General features: G+C 36.5%; 1 protein-coding gene across 1 annotated transcript in view; it reads left to right on the plus strand.

The window, feature by feature from the left end:
* Positions 1-24501, plus strand: part of MALRD1 (MAM and LDL receptor class A domain containing 1) — a 296114-nt gene that overhangs the window by 158529 nt on the left and 113084 nt on the right. The window contains exon 29 of the mRNA XM_041122748.1: positions 22863-23043. Coding sequence (XP_040978682.1) covers positions 22863-23043 — 181 coding nt within the window. The remainder of the gene's footprint in view (positions 1-22862; positions 23044-24501) is intronic.

Here is a 24501-nt window from a genome sequence, read left to right on the forward strand (position 1 = left end):
GAATACAATCTGCTGTAGGAGATATTTTGAAGCTGAAGCACAGCATACTCACTATGCCTGTTCTAGCCATGATGGTGGGGTTCTTTGTCAGCACTCAGTACTGGTTTATTTTATGAGTCAGAAGAAACAGTGTTATTTTTAAACGTGCTTCTAAAGAGGCAAGCAAGAATTCTTAGGTGAAAGGAATGATACATTTTACTGTTCTGCTGATCTGAACATGTTTCCTCCTGCTGCTTAAGCTGCTTCTGTCATAAAAAAGAAGCAAGTCTTGGGTATCACAGTGGGAAAGGAAGAACAATCAAAGGTTAAAAACATTTGTTGAAGATGATTTTTGTGGGATCAATGTTAATTGCCCTGCATATAGACGTTGTCATTAAAAAAGATAATTTAGGATTTAATCCAGTTAGGGGGGGCCTCTTCCAAGGATTTCAAACAAGCCTCTCAAAAAAAAAAAAAAAGCAGACATATAAGGAAGGTGGAAACCTGCCATTAGTAACTACCTCCGCTGACTGTGACAAGGCCAATATACAAAGGATCTCATTAGGAAGTTCCATTGGACCTTACTCGGGCATTTAATTAATTCCATCCAGTTACAAATGAGCAAAAACATAACGATATTCAGGAGGACAAGAGGTCCTGGCCAGCTGATGGCAAGGGAAGCACTCACACTGCTGCAGGGACAGACTACCTGGCCAGGGCAAGAGGCAGCTGGAGCCAGGAGCCAGCATCCTCCAGCTGCTCCGAGCTGATGCAGCACAGACCCTGTCAGCTGGCTGCTGCGACTTCTCAGCAAAAGCTGGAAGCCGTCTCCATTGTTCCCTTGATGCTGTTATTGGTTTTTGCTAGCCTAAGGCAGAGAGGAGGGGAGAGGGCTGGTACTGTACAAACGTATAGCTTAGCAGGTGCCACAGCCCAGGTATAGATGACTCATGGTGGTTTTTGTAATTCCCTGGTTATTTTTAGTAGAGCAGCCTACTGTCCTGAGCTGTCAACAGAAAAACCTGCAGCAGAGAAGCTGCAGATGCCAGCTGATATCTTCTGGACTTTTGTATTTCTAGGATCGAGTAGTTTAAAAAGAAATTTTCAAGAATCGATACCATTGACGCTACTTCTATGGGAAGTCATTCAAGAATAAAGTCTGAGGAAACAACTTATTCTACTTCACAGCTTAAAATAGATTGTGTATTTCTACATTGATTCTTCTTACTGACTGCATGAAAAACAATCAACTCCTCACATTAACGTAGAAGTTATAGACTTCATTGGTTTCAGGTAGCCTCAAAGCAAATTATCTGACCTCCATGCAGCTAGAGGAAGAAATGTTAAATTTTCAAAGATTTGCTGGAATGTTTTACTTAAGAGTCTGCTGAACTTCAAAACCTGGAGCACAAGTCTTATGAGGAGCGGCTGAGGGAACTGGGGCTGTTTAGTCTAGAAAAGAGGAGGCTGAGGGGAGACCTTATCTCCCTCTACAACTACCTGAAGGGGGGTTGTAGTGAGGTGGGTACTGGTCTCTTCTGTCAGGTGGCTGGAGACAGGACAAGAGGAAATGGCCTCAAGTTGAGGCAGGGGAGATTTAGGTTAGATATTAGGAAAAATTTTTTTACTGAGAGGGTTGTCAAACATTGGAGTAGGCTGCCCAGGGAAGTGGTTGAGTCACCATCCCTGGAGGTATTCAAAAGCAAGTGGACGGGGTACTTCAGGACATGGTCTAGTGGGCATGGTTGATGGTTGGACTCAATGAACTTGAAGGTCTTTTCCAACCTAAATGATTATATGATTCTATGCTCCAAACAATGTACAAGTGTAGATTTTTCACTTCCCCTCTTAAGACATAATAGACTTTTTAGAGAAGTTCTTTAAATCTAAGGCAGAAGTGTAAAGTTTTCTAGTATTTGTATACGGGTGAAATAGATATATGAACCTATCTAGCTGTATGTTCAGTAGCTTACATTTATCTTTTTTTTTCCTTTGAATCCTAGTATTTTGTTTATTTCAAATAGTTTTCCTTTATTAAATCCAGCAAAATACACATTCAGGAGAATTTGGTTCCACATAGCAGCACATGGGTAATGGCCTTTATTTAATGAGTATCTATAGCTCTCAAAAGGGACACAGTTTTAAAATTTTTACTCCCATTGTTGACCTGTGAACTGTTATTAAAAGTTGTATCTGAGTCAATGAAATATCCAATCTGACTAATGAGTCAGAGTAAGGGAGTATTACCTTAGCCCCAGGAGCTTTAAAGGAAATCAGTGGGGATACTGTGAAATACAGTATTACTTGTCAAGAAAGAAAGGAAGATTAACTTTTATGGTAGCTTTAGTTCCCAGAGCAAGACAGTTTTGTATTTATATTGCCTGAACTGAATGCAGAATCTGAAGCAGCACTTTCCGCCTCTTTAGACATTGTTTCAAACAGGGTTGTTGTAGGTCTGATTTTGACCCCATGACATAAGCATATTTCCAAGTAAATTGAGACTCAGACAATGATTAAATAAAAATAAGTCAGTTTTCAGTGGAAGCATCATTTCTCAAAAACAGTTTACACATAAGGGACAAACAAATATGCACAACCATAGATAAGGGTAGACACCATTCAGTGCATTTTATTTTCTCAGATGAGTACATTAGGAAGTTATTTCAATCTTCTTAACTGTAAATTATCGGAAGCGTATAATTCATTGTATTCTTACACTGCAACAAGATGTAAGCACTCATTCCAAAGAGTTGGTGAGCAGGAATAATACATTTGGACGTGCTTTGGAGGAAAAAAGTCTTTGAAGAAGGGTTACAGAATCACTCTTGTATTTTGGAATCTTACTTGTGAAGACAAGAGGTTCATCAGAGGATTTGTAATTTAAAATCATCACGTTTCTAGAAACACATATCAGAGAAATTTTCGTATGTGAATTATTAAGCATTTTTTTGTTTAAATTCTTTGAGAACTTGACCTTTTTCTCCCTTAGGAGATGAGGATGACGAGTAGTAAAGGATTAGTGTGACTAAGGGCATGTCTCTGTCAGCCAGGGCAGTGCCTGGTTAGAAAACTGAGTAGGCTGAGAGATTTAGACAGCACGATGCATACCGAATCATCGAAGCAGCACAGCAATATACTGTAACATTACAGCTGGAATCACAAGCCCTGCCTCTCATGGCTAATACCACTATCCTATTTTCTGTCCCAACCTGGCACCATATTGCACATTGTGACATAGGTGAAAAATGCACTTTTGGTGTCCTCCTCACTGCACAGTTCTCCAGTGCTGTTTCACTGAACACGTTCCCCAAATCAGAGATGTCTGGGAGTGATTTACTTTATTGATTTGTTGGCTCATAAGCTTACAGAGTGATGGTGGTTACATTGCTGCTTTTTAGCATATGAGGCTTTGAAGCATCTCTGGAATCTTTGCAGGTATCCTGGTTTCAGCTGGGATAGTTAATTGTCTTCCTAGTAGCTGGTACGGTGCTATGTTTTGAGTTCAGTATGCAAAGAATGTTGATAATGCTGATGTTTTCAGTTGCTGCTAAGTAGTGTTTAGTCTAAAGTCAAGGATTTTTTTCAGCTTCTCAGCCCTAGCCAGTGAGAAAGCTGGAGGGGCACAAGAAGTTGGCACAGGACACAGCCAGGGCAGCTGACCCAAACTGGCCAATGGTGTATTCCATACCTTGTGACATCACATGTAGTATAGGAACTGGGGGAGTGGGGGTGGGGAATCGTCACTCGGGGACTAACTGGGTGTCAATCAGCGGGTGGTGAGCAATTGCACTGGGCATCATTTGTACATTCCAATCCTTTTATTATTGCTGTTGTCTTTTTATTAGTGTTATTATTATCATTATTAGTTTCTTCTTTTCTGTTCTATTAAACCGTTCTTATCTCAACCCACGAGTTTTAATTCTTTTCCCAGTTTTCTCCCCCATCCCACTGGGTGGGGGGGGGAGTGAGCGAGCGGCTGCGTGGTGCTTAGTTGCTGGCTGGGGTTAAACCACAACAGCAGGTCAGACTTCTTTTGCTCTTTTCTAACACTTTTCAGGGCAGACATTCAACAGCAAAAGTTGTGATTTAAGTATGTCTCAGGGCAGAGTTCTTTTAAGGATCATAGAGCTGCTGTTTAATGATTTTTACTGAAACAATGGACATCAAAATCAGGTCTTTTTTATATAGCAGCTGTGAAACAGAGATATTTTTATGAAGACAAAAGGACTTTGTCTAAATGATAGAGGCAGCCTTGAGCTTTGAGCATTTTTATTAGTTTTTCATATCTCTTCTTCTAAATAGGTAAGTTTAGAAATTTAATTAACTTTTTTTTTTTTTAAAAGAAGAACAAATAATGCAATGTGACCTGGTGCCTTCTGATATCTTTTAGAAAGCATATAGCATTGATCAGACCTGAAATCCCAAGACAATGTCTAATTTTCCCAACAACAACTCCACTTGAAACAAACACACTGAACATTTCTAGGAGTTCCATTTAACCTCAGAAAAAAGTGGAAGAGCTTTCTTTTTCCCTTTTTCCTTTCTAATCTTTTTTTACAGCCCAAGGCCCCTTGGTCTTCCACTGAGAAAAGTATCTTCCTTTTGTCAAACACAGACTGAACTGAACAGATGTTATACTAGAAAACTTCAGCAAGCACTGAGGTAGCACTAGTGCTTATTGTAGAACATTAATTTATTTCCACCTTTATCCTCCTTTAATGCAACTTTTCTTTTTAATTCACAGTTCGTTTTTAATGTCTTGGAGATGTTCTAGGTTCTGGTAGTCTTTGACCTTTGCCAGGCTTGCAGTATCAAGCTGTAGTGTGCTTAAAATTACTTTGATGAATAAATAAAGGGTCTTAACAGGAAGAGTCTGATTTTTATGCTTCCAGAATTTTTTTCAGTTTCTGGCCTTCAGCTTTGAATCCGGAGTATCTTCAGAAAAAAAAAAAAAAAAAAAAAGCAGTTGTGTTTCTGTATCTGCTGTAGTTTTTTTTCACAAAGATGGAAGTATCTGATTCCAATTCATTTCATGTAAGAGTCAGACTAGGTATTTTTTAGTACCTGTATTTATGACTGTAATAATCAGTATGTGTATTTGTTTGTAGGTTGACCCCATTGCACTATGTAATGGTGAACTAAATGGAAGATGAAAGGCTGCTTTAAGTAGAATTTTCTTACCGTTGCATGCACTGACATCCAACACGGTGGTAGAGAGCAGTTATCATTTGCAGCAGAGACTAATAGTGTCAATGTAATGGGAGCTTTGAGAGACTTCTGTTTCTTCCCACTATCTTATTTACCATGGAGACAAACCTTACCATGACCTGGTAACTTTGTGTTGCTTGCCTATGAGAGGGTTATTGCAGTTCAGAGATGAATTGCCTGCAAACTCATGGAAACCCCAAAGTCCGTTCATAGGAGTGTCTTATCTAGGTTTTTAGTCTCAAATTCTTTTTGACTGGCCTTTATGTTCAGTCACACACCTCAGGTTGTCCAGCTACCCTCAGCACTTCCCACCTTGCCTCATTCTTTTGTAATATTTTCCTGCAAGTTTTGCCGGGCCATATCTGCAAAATTAAAGAAACAAGGAGCTCATATAAGGAATGTTAGTACTACTCTTAAGACTGAAGAAAACATGCTAATGTGATTTTCAGTTTGAATTAATGAAGTAATGAGAGATGATACTTCAGTACTACTAAAATCAGGAATTAAAAAGACCATTTACGTCCCTGGAATATGTGGGTGTAACTGTATGGTCTGCCGAGTATATTTGATTTTGCCTTCAGCAGGAGCACTAAAAGAAGGAAATGAATACTAAAAGTTGCATTTCTTATCTCCCACATATCAGATGAGTTGAGGCTCTTAATCTATCTGTGATGCTAATTTTTCTTTAGCTCTAGGAGTTTTGGATTACATGGAAAGGTTTCAAAGGCTAATGCAAATGAAAAAAAAAACCCTTTATTGTATGTGTGGATCTTATGGAATTAATAAATAAGGAGAATTAATCTTTAGCTATAATGATGGTCTTTAATGTGGACCAGGAATAACTGGGTGTGGTCAAAATATGAGGATTTTCTTAGAAGAATTGGGGTCTTGTTTTCTAAAGAGAGTGAGGACACCAAAAGACCCCACAACCTACCAAAAAAACCCCAACCACCCAACACTGAAACTATATCTATAAAAAAATCATGTGGATGCTTTTCAGATTTTCATAATAAATTTAAACTATAAGGCCAATTTTTTTGCTTTACTTTCAAAATCATAAAAGTAAAAAAAAAAATCTTATAATGGAAAACATTCTAGTGAAAATGTTGTTTGTTGCATAGTACTCATTGAATAAAAATACCGTCAAATGTTTTAAACTAATTTTAATTCTAACACATAATAACAGGAATACAATTAAAAGCATGGAGAACAAGAGTGCAAATAACCTTATTTTTATTTCCTTACAAAATCATTTCTTTTCTATAAACATTAAATGTCACCACACATTTCTCATTATAATAGTAGGGGAAATTTTGATGCCACAGTTGCCATTTTATGATTAATAATTAAGAACATTTTTTGGATGTCAGTCACTCTTCTCATTGAAATGTAGGAAGAGACAGCTATTGTGGAAAGGTTGTATGAAACCACAGTGGAAACTTAGGCTAATGCAATTGTACAACACCATTCATTTTATATAGCTAACTTCCCGGTTTATTTAAAACTGTGTTTTGTTGTTTGAAATTACAGTGAAATGGACCAGGCACTCAATCTATATTTGGCTGAATCAATAAATCAAGGCACAAATGTGAAGCATCTTTCAGGTTTTAAATAATTTGCTTAGACTTGTTTTCTGTACATTTATACTGTCTCATTTAGGTGGCTAAAAATATTACTTGTTTTATTAAGTGTCCTTATGATAAAGCTACTCTGCCATTTATCCAATGAAAATCTGCAGGCCATATTTAGATGTTATTTGGTCTTCCCCTCAGCTGCTCACTGTTGCCTTCCACTCCTTCAACTGAATAGCACAGCTCAGTATCTTACTGTTTTCTAGTTTAATTTAGTTTGATCTGTATGGGAGAAAAGGTTGTTTAAATGAGAGTTTCCAATGTGATCCAGAAGAGGTAGTATTTAGATTTTGATACGTGAACCATCTAATTCATTTCATTGATCAGTGAACAGAAGACTCTTGTTATTTATGACATGGAAATACTCATTAGATTTGAAGGATTCTGCTGTGCACAACATTATTCTGAGCATTTTGACAGTGTGATTCAGTTCAGAGTTGTGCTCAATAGGGAGTTCAGAGGGACTAAGTTATCAAAAAGTTTATTGCAGTCACAAAATGATTTACGTGGATTTCCATCCCTTTAATGCTTTATACACCAACTGTGTTCTTCAAGTGTTACTAAAAGAACGAATTCTTTTTTTTTCCAGCCTAGCTGTTTTAGGAGTTTGTGGGCTGTGGAAAGGAATTAACAACTAATGAAAATCCTCCCCTGACTTGCTAGCTGCACATTTTTAACCTTAGACTTTGCCTTAGTCAATAGTATAGTCTGTTTAACTCAGTACACCTGGAATTTAATCTCTACACAACTTGCAGTCTCCTCCTTCCAAGTTGTACCAAGATTTGTTGTACAGAGGAATGAAGTGTTTCTTCAGGTAACATTTGAAATCTCTTGACAATAGTGATGCAGTAAGACCATTCTAGAGAAGCCAGCTGTCCTGAAAAGACCAATCTTAGAGTCAATCTTTTCAGCTTGAAAAGAAAATTTTCCTGTGTGTAGCTGAAGAACCTGAATGGTCCTACAAATAATATCCAGAGAAGGTGTGGTCATATGAGGGAGAAAGGTACAGGACACCGTGTAGCAAGATAGAAGAAGGCACATCATGGTAAACGATACTAAAATACTTTAAAGCATACCATCTAGTTCATATTTTCTGAGTATGCCAATCTAATGGCAACATATCTTACAGTGGCACATATATGATGCCATTGCTATAGAAACTTCTTAGACTTCATCTTAAAATATCCCTTTCCATACAGACACAATCAGACTGAATTTCTGCTGTAGGAGGCACGGGGAAGGTACGCTTTTCCACACATCCCTTGGAGGTCTCTTATTTTCAGTTGTTTTGTCACTCAGTGGTTATGTATTTCCTTTGATTTGCCTTTTTTAATGTTGCAATGTTTCCTTAGTTCACAGAAAAAGATTTATATTCTTCTGATAATTAGCTCTGTGCTTTTTGGCTGTAGGGAATAAATACATTTAGAAAACACAGACAGAACTTCTGCACTGTCTGCAACATCCAGAGAAAAACTGAAGAAGTGGAAATAGGGAATAGAGGTTATCACAACTACTGAAACCATAAACCAGAATTGAATTATGTAACAGTTGCTGCACTGGGAAGAAATGGAAGGATATCTGAGGGCTTTTCATTGAAAACCAAAAAATTAATAGAAGAGAAAAAATGCCACTGAATTTCCTGTTCTACCTTAGTTTTATTTGTATTTGTTTGACAGGTTGGAAGTTATTACCAATTCTCTTTTACATATTTGAAGTGTGGCTGATGCCTGCTCTCACGCTTGTTTTCAGACCTATCATTTTGCCTTTACGTAAGCAATTTTTTTCTATGTTACCACAGGAAAGACATCTTAGAAAGAGATCTCTGCACTTTCTCCAGCATGTAGATTTCTTTTCTAAGAAATATGTTAATATCGCAGGACCTGCTGTTAAACTGTAATTTGTCCCAGCGTGGGTGGCATTCCTGTTACTTAAAGTGCAACCACTGTGGCAGTCACCCTGGCTTCTCTTTCTTGATGGTGGGGTTTTACTCACTATATCAAAGGGAGTCTTGAGCATGATTTATCTCATTCTAAAGTAAGCATCTATAAGAGGAAAGGTGGCTATTGCTTTCCATATAGCTTCTTGTGACATATAACTGTATATAGTACCATTCAAGAAGCAATATTGGGTACATGAAGGAATGTCACTGGATAAATATTCAATTTTGCATATTTCAGTAAATATTTTTGAATACTTACATAGATATTTCATACCTATGCTGGCAATGCAAACACCAAGATCTGATGAATCTGTTTGCAAACTTTTATCTTCTACATCCCTACCATACTATATATATTTATAACATTATATGTCCTTGAACATATAAGGTGGTGACCACTGGAGAGAGAAGTAGGGAAAGAGAGAATCTCACTGAAGTGTTTTAATGTAATAAGACCTGTCAGTTATGAGTGCTCTCAATTTGTAGAGAATGTATTTCATAACTACAGATTAAAAATTTAAATCAGATATCTGGTTCCTTGGCATTCTCTAAGAAATAAATAGTTGTATCCATCAGATATTATAGAGACAAGACTTGAGCATTCCTCTTAAAGATGTCTCTTTGCTCAGGATCAATTCAGTGAAGCTCAAAAATACTTAATCAAGCTTTGAGTATCTAAAGAGCTTACTATTATTTCAGCCTTAGTGTTTTGATTCCCCTGAGCCTGTCCAGTTCATCTAATATCTCAGAGGATGTGTTCTATATTTCTACAAGCCCAAAAGCTACAATCCAATTGAAAATAATATTCTAATAGAATACAAATAAGCTATAAAAGTAACTGTCACAAAAAAGAAATACAGTTATATCTCAGTGAACCTCACTGCATCAAAGTAGGGATGACACCTGACTGACAGTAATCACTCTCTTATACGTCTGAAAAAGCGTAAGATACTCTTTGACGATTAGTAGGGTATATTCATGTCAATCCTTGACGTGCAGATTTGTCACTTTGAAGAAGTGACAGATGAAATATTTAGTAAAACCTTGAAAGTTTTAATGTAATTGTATAAGAATTAAGAATTTACTATTGCTAGTCTTATGATTTTATCGTACTGCCCTAAAAGAACCTTGATTTTTAAAGAAAGTGTGTTTAGTTATAGCACATATGTACTTGTTTTCCTTTTTTTTCCCAATTTTTTTATTTTTGTCTCAGCAGAATCCCTTAAAAGATATGTTTTCCCATTCCTTACATTCAGTTTTATATACAGAATAAAGGTGGTATTAGAGGTGAATTACTAAATTGAAATATCGATTAAAACAAAATTTCTGAAAGATTCCAGATGTTTTGTTCAGCTGAATTGGCTTTGCTTTGGGGCTTTTATTTTTCAAGACATCTGTAATGATAATGCTTGAATTCTTCATAAACAAATCTTAACATTTTGAAGAACTGAGAGAACTTTCACACAGACTGATTCCATGATTTCTGCCTCGTGGAACTGATTTTGTAAACACTGTGACACTGTGAATAGAAAAATGCTTCTGACCTTGTCCACTAACTGTCAGAGTTCCAAAGAAAAGTTAGTCCCACCAGCACAGCTCCTGCCTTCCCACTGTGTCACTCAAACAGCACTTTGATCCATGTGGTTGACTAGAGTAAGGTGCTCCACTTCCAAGCACATCTTTGTCCAGGATTGGCCACACGCAGTGATAAATTCTTCCAAGATAAGATATGTCAATGAGTAAGGGAAGTTTGGTCCCACTGCCTGAAAAGTTTGAAATTCAATTAAATATTGAATAATTATCCAAACTGATAGATACTTATCTGAGGCAAGCAATTTATCAGTCTTTCCTTTTAGTTTGTATTAAACACCGATTCAGTGTGAGAACATCTAGAGCAGATTAATTGTTTTCATTTTTAGGACTGAGAGTTGTATTTTCTTTCTCTTTCAGTGGCCACAGAGAAAACTAGTGAAGTCACTTTTTTGGTGCAGCTCAGCAATACTTTCTGTTCTAACTGGAAGTTTTAGTCAACATTCAGTAAGGCAATGCAAGTGCCAAACAACTCTACACCATCTGACTTGTTTCAGACAGTGTACATAAACAGACTGACACAGACATACATGAAAAGAAAGGTGCTTCACCAGCGTCCTAAAAGGCATCCTGGACAAATACACGTTGGCAGTATCTGCTGTGATCTGTGGTCCTGAGAGTTTTGCCCATGTCCCAGTTTCACCATGGCTGATGGCATGCACAGACCTTCCAAGGCACTCAGGGGGCTGTGCCTAGCCAGCTCCCCCCCCCGGTGGGTGCTCTGAGGTCAGGACACAACATGGATGTCACCACTGGTTCTAGAGTTATTGGGGGCATGAACCTCCTATTTGGACAACAAGTCTGTATTCCTTCTCTCATTCCATAACCAAACTTATAAAGGAGAACATTAATGGGGGCGGCTGCGGGGGGAAGAAAAGAAAAATTTTTTAAAAAAGATGATCTAAAGTATGGTTCTTCAAGGACAAGAAGTTGTAAGAGTTATCAACACTATTTGAAGTTCCTGGATTATACACTTAAGATGTGTAGAAGATCAGTTAAAGAGTTAAAGCTGCTTAATAAAAAGCTGAAATTTGATATGTGATTTTGCCTCACATCTTCAAATATGGTATTCAGAGTATTCTCTATAAGAGGAAAAATATGACAGGTCTGAGGTTCTCTCATTTCTGCAAATGTCTTTTTATGATCTTGACTCATAAACTGTTTTGTTACATCTCTTACTGTATATGTTCCACGTTTGTTTAGGCAGTCAGTATAAGTAAAGGTTTGACTTTTATCTTATAATCCAAGGAATCTAGCATTCCACAATGTTTAGCACACTGTCCTTACATTTGGCACTATGGAGGGTTGTGACAGTTGTCCAGAGTCTTCCTAGAGTTTTTGTAACTGTGATTATTTCTCTTTCAAGCTTTGGTTTTCTAGAGAATTTCTGTTGCCTCAACCCTAAGATGGGAACAATCTGAGGAGATCTGTAAAAGGTGATTAAAACAAAGGTGTGACCAGGTTTGAGACAAAATGGAATGAAGTTGCTTGAAATGCTAATGGTTTTATAAAATGTTTTTGATGCTTATTGTTACTCAGTCTTAGCGGTAGAACTGAAGGAAAAAAATGAAATCCAAGCAATCACAACTGTATCCCTTAAGCTACCTAAAAACCAAGATCAAACGAAGGTGGATTATGCTAGGAAATGAAGAAGACATTTTTGAATTTGAGAAGAAAGGAGGGCTGGGAGGGCTAGGAAATGAAGACAGGATGAAGTAGTACAAGGTACCTAATGAATCCTCTTTTACAAAGAGGAATTGTTTTATTCTCTGTTCTAATTGGTGTTTTATTTCTCTGTTCTAATTGGTAAGGATAACATACAGAATGAAGATGTATTTTAAGAGCCTAAGCACATAAAAGTATATTTGATGGAAAGAGTATCATGGGAATATAGAAAGATGCAAACAAGAAACAAAAGAGTTTGCTTGGTAGTAAATGAAAGCTGGCTATAATGAAATCTAGTAAATTTAATAGTTGTGACAGGATAAATCAAAGCTTTAAGAAGGTGATACTCACAGAATAATTCAAAGAAAATCAATAAATTAATTTTGCCTTCCCAATATAGATTTCTTTTCCAAAATAAGTGTTTTTAAAATATAAATTCATCTTTGCTAATGAGCAACTTAATTGTCATTCCTTGAAATGCCTATCTGCTTGAAACAAAATTCTGTCTCCAGATGAACTACCAGTCACTTTTTATCAAAGTGTTTTTGAAACTGGCTTTTCTCAACTCAGCACTTACAGCAATTAAGAACCAAGAGACTTACTATTTAGCTCCTAGAAATATTGCAAGTGCTGGCATTTGTGACAGGGTGAGCTGCTAATGCCTTCTGATGTTCTGAAGGAATTCACTATGAGATTCCAGAATTCCAAAACTGGTGCATTTTAAAAGAGGAATTTCATCAGGTGCCTAAGTTTATCAAATTTGTTTATTAGAATGCATGTTCCTTGCTGAAATGCATATTCCTTTATTACAGTGATGTTAATTTTGGAAATGAAAATTGGGGAAAAGATATTTCAGAGAGTGAAAATCATCTTAATGCTTTGCACAAAGGAGGAAATGAAAGGGATGGATGGATGGGCTTTGTCATTAACTCTTATTATGAAAACCTGCTGAGACTAATACATGCAGACTGTCTAATAAAAGGCTTGAAGGCTGAAATATCAGTGTTTCATCTTGCTGTTTTCTTTCTTTCTATAATGCACTGTGAAAATGCAATTATGTGATTTTGTAAGTTATCCTTAAAAGTGAGGCCAATTTTTCGTGCATACTAATGTACTTAGGCAGTATACATTTTGCCTGGGTCAAATAATTTCTTAAAGATACCGTTTGATCAGCTTGATGTTTCTTTTTCAAGTGTTTTTATAGAAGGCAGAGAAATATGAAATAGTGTTTCTCATTCCTGTCAAAATATAACTCTGAAAAATTAGAGAGAAACTTATTTTTAATGTATTCTCTTCAGTGCTAAGAATCATGAATCTTCATTGAAGTCACTGGAACTTGAGTAAGCTCATCACTTTCAGCAGCATATCCCTAAAGTAAAACTCACCCTGTTTTCCTATCTTTTGGGACCGTTACTCTGTAGATTGTTGCAGTTCTGTTATCTGCTTTTTTGTTGTTTTTTCTTCTGCTTTTTTTGCTACCTCCGTTTGCTGAATATTTCTGAATCCCATAGCATGCATCCCTCAGCATCCCTCAGTTTAGTGATGGAAAGTGTAAATTTCAAGTTTAATATCTCTCCCTACATTGAAATTTTTCTATTTGTCTCTTTCAAAGCTATTCTAGGTGGACTTAATAATTTTGGAATTCTATGTTTAAAGCAGAGCTTCAACATTCAGATAATTAGCAGTAGTTTTCTATATGTGATGGTAATCTTAACCGCAAGTCTCTGTGGGTTATCTAATAAGAGAGACAAATTTTCAAAGCAATAACTAACGGCAGAGTAGTAAATAACTACTGCTGCACTCAGATTTTCCTACATGATTAACAACATGTATAAATGTTTTATTTGGTTTGTTTGCATACACTTACCAACCTTACACTTAATATATAAAGTATGTGTCTTTCTCTAAAATAAAGTAGCCTGTCATAGCTGAGATGAGTTATTGTAACTAGTGCTGTTATAAAGTGCCACTGAACTGTTTGTATTGAATTGTTATCAGCCTGATGATTGACAGTGTGCCAGAGGGCACACATGCTCGTTCATAACTCAGATCTTCATGACCTTATTGTCTGCTCTCATTTTTCTTCATGTCACCATGAAGAAAAGAGAGGAGAGAGAAAAGAAGAAAAAAGGAAAAAAAGAAAAGAAGAAAGAGGAAAGGAAAGAAAAAGTGAACTTAGAATTCAAATCTTGGGTGAACAAATCTTGATTTCCATTCATTCTTTGACTCATTTAAATAATTTTAATAATCTGATACTGTATGTTGATTTAGCTGATGTAGAGCTTTTTTTACTTGAATCAAATATAAGGTCAAACTCTGTAGGGTTAAGTTACTGTTTTCAAATAATCTAAGCAATATTCTTTTAAGAAGTTAAGTTTTAAGAGAAAATCAGTGAGAAATGAAAAAAGATAGAATCTGTCATGTGCTCTGACAATGACTTTAGGTGAAGAAGACACAATAATCACATCTTTTTCTTTTAAGATAAGAGACCCTGCTATACAGCATCAGTCTTCAGTTTTATTGCATTTTAATGTGCTTTTTTTTTTTTCCAAGCTATGTATGAAAGACTTAATCCTAGGAACCAAGATCTTTAAAAATAAGCAAATGTTCTGTGTACAGCAGTGTTGAGGTAGCAACAGCCCAAATCTATAAGGAAGGCGTTCAGAACCTTCTGAAAATAAGACTCACTCTCAAGCAATGAAACCTAAATAAGTAGATAGATGATACTAGAAATATCAGCAAAGATATTCACTGTTCTGTGATATGGAGAAATACAGCTTCATAGAAAAGGTCTTTACAATATGAGCAAATGAGGCAAAGCTGTGATTTTTCTTCCTTCCACCTCCTATTTCTTCAGTGTACATGTAAAACTGGAGGACTGCATTCCATTCCTTGTTGAGTAAAAGGGGAAGCAGGGAAGGACCGTACCTCAACATGGGATACTTCATCTTTTAAGTACTTGGTCAGCCATCAAAAGGATTTAATGATGATGCTACATCAAGGAAAGTAAAACTTCATTAAAACCAGGTTTATTAGTTAACTATGCTTGGAAATGCACTTGATTCTGAATAAGAAGAAATAGCCTGAAAAGTAAACTGCCCTCCTGAAATACTCTTGTAAAACAGAGGGATTACCATGCATGAAAAACTAGAGAAATGAGCAGTGACAGCTAAAGTCACATTATGCTTGTTCTGTACTATGTTTCTGTGCTTTGCATAACACATATCCTGTTTTAAAAATTCTGGATGGTAACAGCTTGCCAGGGAGATACTGTTTTCAAAGGAACCTGAAAGCAGAGAACAGTTTTTTCCTAACAGTTTTAAAAAGTATGCAAAAAGAGTTTGACTTCTCTCGAAAGTCTGAAGGGTGCTGCAGAAAGAGAAGCCTTTTGATGCAGTGAATCTTGAAAATCTTTTTATGGTATTAATAATAAACAGTTAATGTTTTTTGATGAATCATTTGAAAATATTCTGTCTCTGATTAAAAAGCCCTCAAGTATATTTGGTTTGAAGAATCCAGGAATATTTAGCAAATGTTTTTATTGCCTCCATGAATTTGGTAAGCTCAGCTTCATTTCCTGTGGCTCTGCTGAAATAAATATCAGATGCAAATGAACCAGGGAAATGTTTTGAACCTAGCTCGAAACATGAATAGAAGGAGAGGTGAAGATCAGGAACAAAATCTGGATTTCATTGCTGTTTCACTGCAGTCGTAACAAGGCAGATTGTCTAATAGCAGAATCTTTATAATTGCATCTGGAATAATTGCATACTTAGTGTATTCTTCTGACACAGAGTGTGTTCCTAAGAAGTTTCTTTGCAACATCTTGTAATGGAAAATACATACTCCTCTTGCATGCTTTGGATTCAGTTCCTAATATCTTTCTGGCTGTGTTAGACATGTAGCTTTGAGAATAATGGTGGTCTGTGCTGCATAGGAAAAATATTAAGCTCAGCCACAAAATAAAAGGAATTCTGAGACAGAAAGAGATCCTTCCCTCTCCTTTATTCTTAGTATCCCCAGGTGAATTAATGAGGGTATTGAGCCCAGTAAGATACAGTTTCCCCCTGAAGTTCTCAGAAGAGAAGTTATAAACGCTTTAGATCGTTTTTCAGATGAAGACAAGCATGAAGAAGATTCTGAATTACAATGTAATGAAATCATTAAGAAATAATTCCCCTCAGACTATCAGAAAGTAGAAGAAAAATCCTCTGAATATGAACAGGAATTTTCCAGTATGGCTAGGTATATCTATGGCTACAGATCTAAACAGGTTACGGTCTTCTTAGAAGTAATTCTGTCATTTTCTGAGAGTATTTATCGCTCAGCATGATGGGACAGTGAAAGACCAGGACCAACTGCTACAAGTCAATGGAAAAACATGCCTTTTACTGTCAGGTTTTCCTTAATGATGGCTCATCACCTCAGCTTGACCTTTAACTATGTTCAACCCATAGAGGGCAGTGACATGCAATTAATAATAACTTTTCAAAGCCTTAAATGAAAACACCCTCTTTCACATCTGTTTTCAGTGGTCTTGGTTCATGTTTTGGGGAAGAAATAAAATTGTGTTGTCTGATCTGTCAATAACATTGGACTTTCAGAATATCTCAGGTTGAGTTTAGGGGATTATAAAGTACAGAATTACAAAATAGGTTGTAAAAGTTGTATTCTGAGGAACATTCCAGAGGTGTTGCCCAGCAGTACTCTGCACTAATAAATAGTGGACCACATGCCATGAAGAAAGAAGTAGAAAGACACATGTTGAATTAGCAGGTGTTTTTCTATTGTGGCCCATTGTCCACTTGTCCCGTAGCTTATGGGTATGACCAACAAATAATCCTCTTTAGCAGTTTTTGTCTGCAAGAAGATTAGGTGCTCACCAAGGCTATTGAGACTGCTGAGTCTCTCGATTCCCACTGTTCTGGGATGGAACAAACAAGCGTATTGCAATCTGGACCTATGATGAGGACACTATTGATAAAACAGACTAAAATTCTGTCTTTTCTGCTATAGGTAGAGATATATGTTACCCATTTAGCTTGTTTGATACAAAAATAACTTTTTATCTGTCAGGAGGTATAACTGGGCAGCACAGATGTTTCATTTTTGATCCATGGAAACCTTTGGACTATGCTGGCTGCTATGATTGTGTTTGCGCAGTGAAACTTCTGCCTGGTATTGTGATGACGTTCTGCACCTCTTTTCCTTCTAGGAAGTTCTAGTGGTTCCCTATGTATTTGCATAAAGAAAACATCTGAGATCCCAAGAACAAGAATTACTTTAATACCTGGAGTTTTTATTGTACCTCAGTGCTGTACTGCTGCCTCCTGAAATACTCATTATTTAAGTGCTAATTAAGTGTGAGGTATTGTAATTGAAATATTGATAGGTGATACACATACAAAGAAGGACACAGTGATTCACTGGGTTTTCAAAGAAGCTATGAAATACTATTGGTCATGGCTGAGAGTCACAGAAGTGCATCCACATCTTAACTGTTGGCAAGATTTTTTCCTAGACTTCACTTTCAAAGGAAGGAGAAATATTTACAGAGTCCTTTTCCCAGAAGAGGGATGGGGCTCAGGAGCAAACATGGATTTTTACAATTTAATAGGTAATAAATGGGCAATGGATTCCTGTATCTTGAGTTAGACCAGCATCGGAAGGAGCTTCTTGATAATGAACAAAAGATAAAGCTGAGACTATGGTATAAAATACACTTTAAAATTGATTATTTTGGTATTATAGATAGAAGTCAACTAGAGAAGGTGAAATCAGTTTGCAAAGAGGCAAAATAGTCAAAAGAATGGGCCATGCGTAAATGTATGAGATGATGAGAACTTCTGAATTTTAATTTATGATGTTCTTTGAGGTGTTATGCAGAAAGAGTTTACAAAATATAGACTGCATAAGAATTTAAAAGGATTTTAGCACTGTTAAAATTACAGGCTTGAGTGGCATGCAGATTGTGGGGCTGTTCACAAGTCATAAAAGGAAACAAAAGGAAGAAAGATTAAGTTATTTCAGCCACGTTTCCCCTCAACTGAGGGAGACATCTGCAGAAAGATACTGAAGAGATAGTATGAGATTTTAGTCTGAACAGAAAAAAACTGGTGGTTGTCGTATGTTAGCAGTGATGTGTCATTGTTAGCATTTTGTTGTCAAGTGAGATATCTTGCTAAAAAAATAGATTTGACCAAGTTTTTAGGGCAAAAATATTTTGCTTGTGCATTCTGTGTCAGAGAGATCTGAGACCCTCTCTTCTTTCCTCTTTCAAAGACTTGCATATATGTATAGACAAAAATTGTAATCGTCTCATAGTTCAGAACTGCAATTTAGCCTTTTGTTTGGAAAGATAAGGGTTTTTCCTTTCATGTATACTGGTTTCTAGATGCTATTTTTTCATGTTACTTTGGAATACCCTCTTTGGCTGAGGATAGTAGGCTCATGATTTAAGTGATGCAAGAATCTTGTTTATCACTCTGCTTAGCTGGAGTAGAAATGCAGACAATAAGAGGATGCAAATGGGAAACTGGATGATGACATGGTTTTAGGAATGTAAGGTAGAATCTGAGATGAACAAATCTGAACTGGAAGGAAGGCCAAGGCAAATGTAATGAGATATAAGGAAGATAATAATGTGGCTTTGATACAAAAATGTTAGTGTGAGGAAAAGAGAGACTGGGATTACATGCAAGTAAGTGTAGCAAAGGATACGTGGAGCCTGGGATATGATGCTTACAATGCAGAAGAGGCTTCCTTTTTTTTTTCTTTTTTTTTTTTTTTTTCTTTTCATAAAGGACCACATGTAGCTAGACTCCTGCAGGGTAACTGGAAAATGGGATTTCCACCCTGACCAACAGCCAGCATAATCAACCCATGCTCACAGAGGCAGCCCTGATACTATCCGCCAAAGCCATGGACCTTAACCATCTTTTATCAGTCTGTTGCAGCATAGAGTTTGACCAGGCCTTTTGCCACCAGCCCAGGTTGAAGAGCAATTTATACACTCAGTATGAGTATGTATCAGTAGAAGAATAGCCTCATAAAAAACAGAAAGAAAGGTGAAACTGTGGCCTCCAGCCTCCTCTACACTGAAGCAGATTTATTCTGATTGTCATATATCTCTTTTACATAAATATATTTATATGAGAGTGAAAAAGATCAAAAGATTTCTGGATGCAATGGACAGGTCAAAGCACAGACTGATTTTTTTACTCCCTCAGGCCATATTTGTGTTTGGTTTAGAAGCAAACACATTCCAAAGATATGAAAGAAATGCCAAAGCACCAGACAGATTAAATGGCTGGAGAATGCAGAAAACAAAACAATAATTCATGAAATGGAATCTGCAAAGCTTACAAGCAATGATCTTCTCGTGCCAAGTATGTATCCAGAAGAAGTGTATAGCTTACACCCCTTAGCCAAGCCAGCTCCACTGTCTGGGCCTGGGGAGAGGAGGAGAGCCAACCTTCCTGCTTCTGTCTCCCTTTCCCACCTCTCCCTTGGCTGTTTCATGCAGACAATGTGCAGGGTTTCTGTTTTTGAAGGGACTTTTCACTCTGGATTAAAACAACCTTCATGCTGTTATGCAGGGGATGAGGTTGCTTTTCATTTTGTTATGTACAGTTGTAGCTGAGCAAGTGAAAAATCAGCCTTTCACGCTTTATGAAGTGCTGTGGTTGTGTAGGAACTGCTACTGTTGAACCCAGACAGGAAAAGAAATGTCTCTCTCTTCTGCATTTTATTTGCGTACTCATATTCAAGAATTAGTGGAGTGCAAGGAGACTGCCATTTCTGTTGTAAAGTTTCTATCTGAAAAAAAAAAATCTTCCTAACAAAAAGGATTTCAGTGTCTCACTGTGGAAAAAAAATGCTCCAGTTCCTGTAACTGCATAAGGATTTGACTCTTTATGGCTACGATGCCATGTACAAATTGATTGCTACAACATTTTCATGTGGATATTTCTAAAGAAATATGTGATCAGTATTACTTGTTACTCACAGCAGCCTTTACTCAAAAATCAACGTGATAAATATAAGTCTGAAGAGAATGTCATGTAATAAAATATAATGTGAAATCAATCAAAATCAGACTAACAGCAGACCTGAGGCTCATATTCTGGTTAACTGTGCTACATTTAACATTTCCAGATTTTATATAAATATTTATCTCCATATATTTTAAGAAGTTCCACTGATTTCCATACATCCAAACTTAAACGCATGTAATTTTTTTATAGACTTGAGGTTTAACATTGGGATAGATACAAGTTTTGATTTTTTCTCTCTCACTTAAGTACATGAAAGAATTCCTGTATCATTTAGTATTATTATTGTCCACTTCACTTTAAGTCTTCTAAATTCACCACTAATACACAGCACTGATCTACTTTTGTAAAATTAATCAGTAATTTCTTATAAATAATGTTTGGGAAATTTTTCTATTCCAAAGAGTTCTCAAGGGCAGATAGAAAAGCTTCCAGATACAACAAATGGATTAAATGTGAAAAAGTGCTTCTCTGCTAAGTTTTGTTTTTGTATTCCATGTTGGGACCTTTAAGCCAAATGTAACTCATCATAATCATCCATTTTATTCACATAATGGATGGATGGAAGATGTTTGCAGACTAAGCAAGTTACCCCAATAATATGTAATATTCCATTGGAGGTTACTAAAAAATATCACAATCAGTGGAATAGATATTGTTGAGTGACTGAAATAATTAAGTTAAATTGTTGACTACATATTTGATGAACAGGAATAATATGAGTAAAGTTAAGATAGATTTGCCAAACTGTTTTACCACTGTTAAAATCAGCTTCAATTACCGTATCTACTCTTTTTGAGCTCAGTGTTAACGTAGAGTCCTCTACGCTGTGTTTCCAGGTTGAAATGTAAGTGGAAGTTTTAGAAAGAGTTTCACGCTCATTTTGATTCCAGTCCCCCTTAACTGCACTGATTATAGGCCTGAAAGGGGTTTCTTCACTGGAAGGGTGGTCAGTCACTGGAACAGGCTCCCCAGGGAAGTGGTCACGGCACCAAACCTGTCAGAGTTGAAGGAGCATCTGGATGATACTCTTAGTCATATGGTTTAGTTTTAGGTAGTCCTTCAAGGAGCAGGGAGTTGGACTTGGTAATGCTTTTGGGTCCCTTCCAACTCCAGATTTTCTATGATTCTATGATTCTATGAAATGAATGGATCTCTGTTGTGATGGCAGATAGAGTCAGGAGTCTCACTGGGAGAAATACATTGAGAAAATCATAACCATCATAACCATTCCATTGTCATCGACTGTGGAATTAGAGGTGCAAAGCACCAGAAAGGTGTGTTATATTATTTTCTCTTTAACGGACTGTGTCAATGGCTTTAAACCAATGAGACATAACTGAAGAAACAATGCCTAAACTTGCCTCTGTAGGTGCCTGTGGTCTCAGTCATTGTGACTGATAAAGGGCTGCTTCACCGCCAGTCCAACACCATTAGTAGTGTGCAGCAATAGAGTTGTTCAGCTGAGTATCTATGACTTTACATGCAGTTATGGAGACCCTTCCCTGTATTTTCTTTCCTATTTAGCAATTTAAAGTGAAGTTAGTTTTCAGATAACTCCTTTACAGTTAATGATGATCTTCCAGAGCACCATCATCAAGCCACACTTCAGTATCCATATGTTTTGGTAGGTCTGAGGACCTCCTTCTAAAAGATTCAACAATTCTGTGAGGTTCCTGATTCAGAAACAACTGATATAATATTTTTGTGCATGCTTGTCTGCACTTTCCTATTCAGAATATAATATCTAAAGCACCAAGATTCATTTTCTCATCATAAATGTGCATAACACAATCTTATTAACATAAATCTGATCTAACAGGTTCATCATGTATAAAGAAATGTAATTAGTTTGCTTCCCTGCCTATTTTTACTGTTGTCTCTATTTTCCTTAGATTTTGCTTGTTCATGTACTACTTTCTTAGAACTTTTGTTATGCATTACATTTAGCTGTTTGGTGCATCGCACAGTGTTTTTATTAACCCTAGATGGAGTACTAATGGGTTTTGATAAGAAAAGACTAGCAAAAAATTTCTCATTTACAATTTGGATGATTAGTCACACAGTCATAAAGAAAAATAAATTTGGACACATACAAAGCTTCTGTAAATATTTATTTTCAGCACCATCGTATATACGTATCATCCATTCACAGCAATTGAAACTGGTGCATCTGCATTAAAAAATGAAGCATGCTGTTTGCTGCTGACTTGCCAGTTAGGTGATATGATTGGACATTTAAAGAAAAGCTTTAAAATATATTAGCATATTTGAAAGTCAAAATACTCTTATTTACCTTCAAATAAACTATACTAAACATATGATTATCTTATATTTGTTAGTTTTTCCTCCCTTGTATCACCATTGTCACAACTGTTTAAAGATTCTACCTATCTGATACCCTAATTTTAAAATGGTAGACTAACTTTGCATCCAGTAATATATTCTAAACACAAAGAATGAATCTCAGGATTATATAAAGTTAAATACAGCTCTACCAAAATGGACTGTTTTGGAGTTCAATCATACATATAGTAATTTCTGTACCAAGACTCCATCTACTATTGAAGTTTATGTGATTTGTATGACAATCATCTCATTTAACTACTTTTCCTATTATCATAGCAAAGCACATGTTTACCATTTCTTGACAAAACTGAAGGGGTGTCTTCCAGTCTTCTCTCCATTTGTTTTTTGGGGGTTTGGGGGGGGATTTTTTTTTTTTTTTCTCAAAACTGGCATTTGATAATCTGTACTTACATGTATCTTACCATATATATTTTATTCAAACTTCAGAATGATGATGGGATTTTGAAAATATGGAGTGAATCAGGAAATCATGGTGATGAGTGGAAGAAAGTCGAGTTACACTTGGGGAAACTGAGGAATTTTGAAGTTATCTTTGAAGGCATTCGTACCAGAGACCTAGGAGGCGGAGCAGCAATAGATGACATAGAGTTCAACAACTGCACCACAAGTAAGTTCAAGAGGGAAGTTTCTAGAGGAATGCTACAGGAGATGTAGGATTTTCTTACTTGTTTTTAAATACATCACAGTTTTACTGTTTTCATCATAATGTCACTGTTCATAAAATCAGTTATGACTACATTGTTTCACTCTTATGACTCCAATACCATTTTCTGCTCACAGAGAAAGTCTTGTATTAGTGCAGCATTCTCACACCAAATTATTGCAGATAAATTCAAGAAATGCTTGAGGTTTTGTTTCCTTAATTTATTTGGTTTTGAGTAAAAACTTTCCTTTAATTCATTGATAAGTTATTGAGGCTCTGATGTTTTGTGTAGTCATTTTATATAAATTATGTCAGATTATATCAAGTGAAGCCTGTGGTCTCCCTGTTTTATTGTAAAGGCTCTTGCCGTAAAAATGAGTTGAGACTACAAATGAACCACTGTCGCTATTCCTTTTCCCAGTTCAGTTCAAGTGTTAAGGCCAGCAAAGTAAAGAAAACCTTTGACTCCTTCACAGGGTATGCATTCTATTTAATTCATCTCTTTGTGGACATAGGCTAAAATAGGAACAGAGTTTACCTTTAAAAAAAAAAAAAAAATAGTAAAAAACTGGGTGGATTGTGGCTTCCAACAAGAAAAGATGTGGTCTTTATCCCTGGTAGGAAACACTGTGACACAATATAAGTGGATTTGTTGAGTAAGATGATCATTACTGATGCCACATATCAACACTGCATGAATTTTGGGGAAGTTGTTTGGGCAAGCTTTAATCTCCTGCCATGGTCTGGATACCCATTATCAGCTGGAGCATGGAAAGTGCACTTCTGGAGAGCATCTTTTGACTAGTTTAATCTGAAAAATGCAGGGTTTGCATTCAGAAATTGCTCTGTGGTGTAAATCAAAGAATGGAGACCGGATACAACTTGCGACCTACTTTAGAACTGCACTTTAATAGGACTCTAAGGCAGACGTAACCTTAAAAGCTCTTCCAGACACATGAATGATAGTGATTCCCTTGTGCTTTTTCTAAGTGTTTCATTGTCCCTATTGCTATGAGTATGATTATTCTCCAAAGGACAAGGGTAGATGGATAAGGATGCCCTGGTAGGAGATGGGAGGTCAACATTCCCCTATCATCTTGAATAACAAAGAGGATGTTGATCTCTCTTGCAATTTGTTGCCACGTTGTGCTCAGATGTATTAATTCATACAGTGGAGTCTAGTTAAAACACATTTCTGGGATTCTGTCCCATTTTGGGGCTACAACAATTTAGACACTTCATTTCACAGTCAGATTCATGACGACATTCAGCAAATAAACATAGCAGGATTTTTTTTTAAGGAAGAAGAAAACTCCCTGTTAAGTTCATAAAGATGATATCAACACATCTTCGTATAACATAAAAGTATTTCTGCTTTCTCTTAAGTCCACATATTTTATAATAACCTGAAAATAGACATTA

This window comes from Aquila chrysaetos, chromosome 3 (genome assembly GCF_900496995.4).
Source record: "Aquila chrysaetos chrysaetos chromosome 3, bAquChr1.4, whole genome shotgun sequence".
Lineage (NCBI taxonomy): Eukaryota > Metazoa > Chordata > Aves > Accipitriformes > Accipitridae > Aquila > Aquila chrysaetos.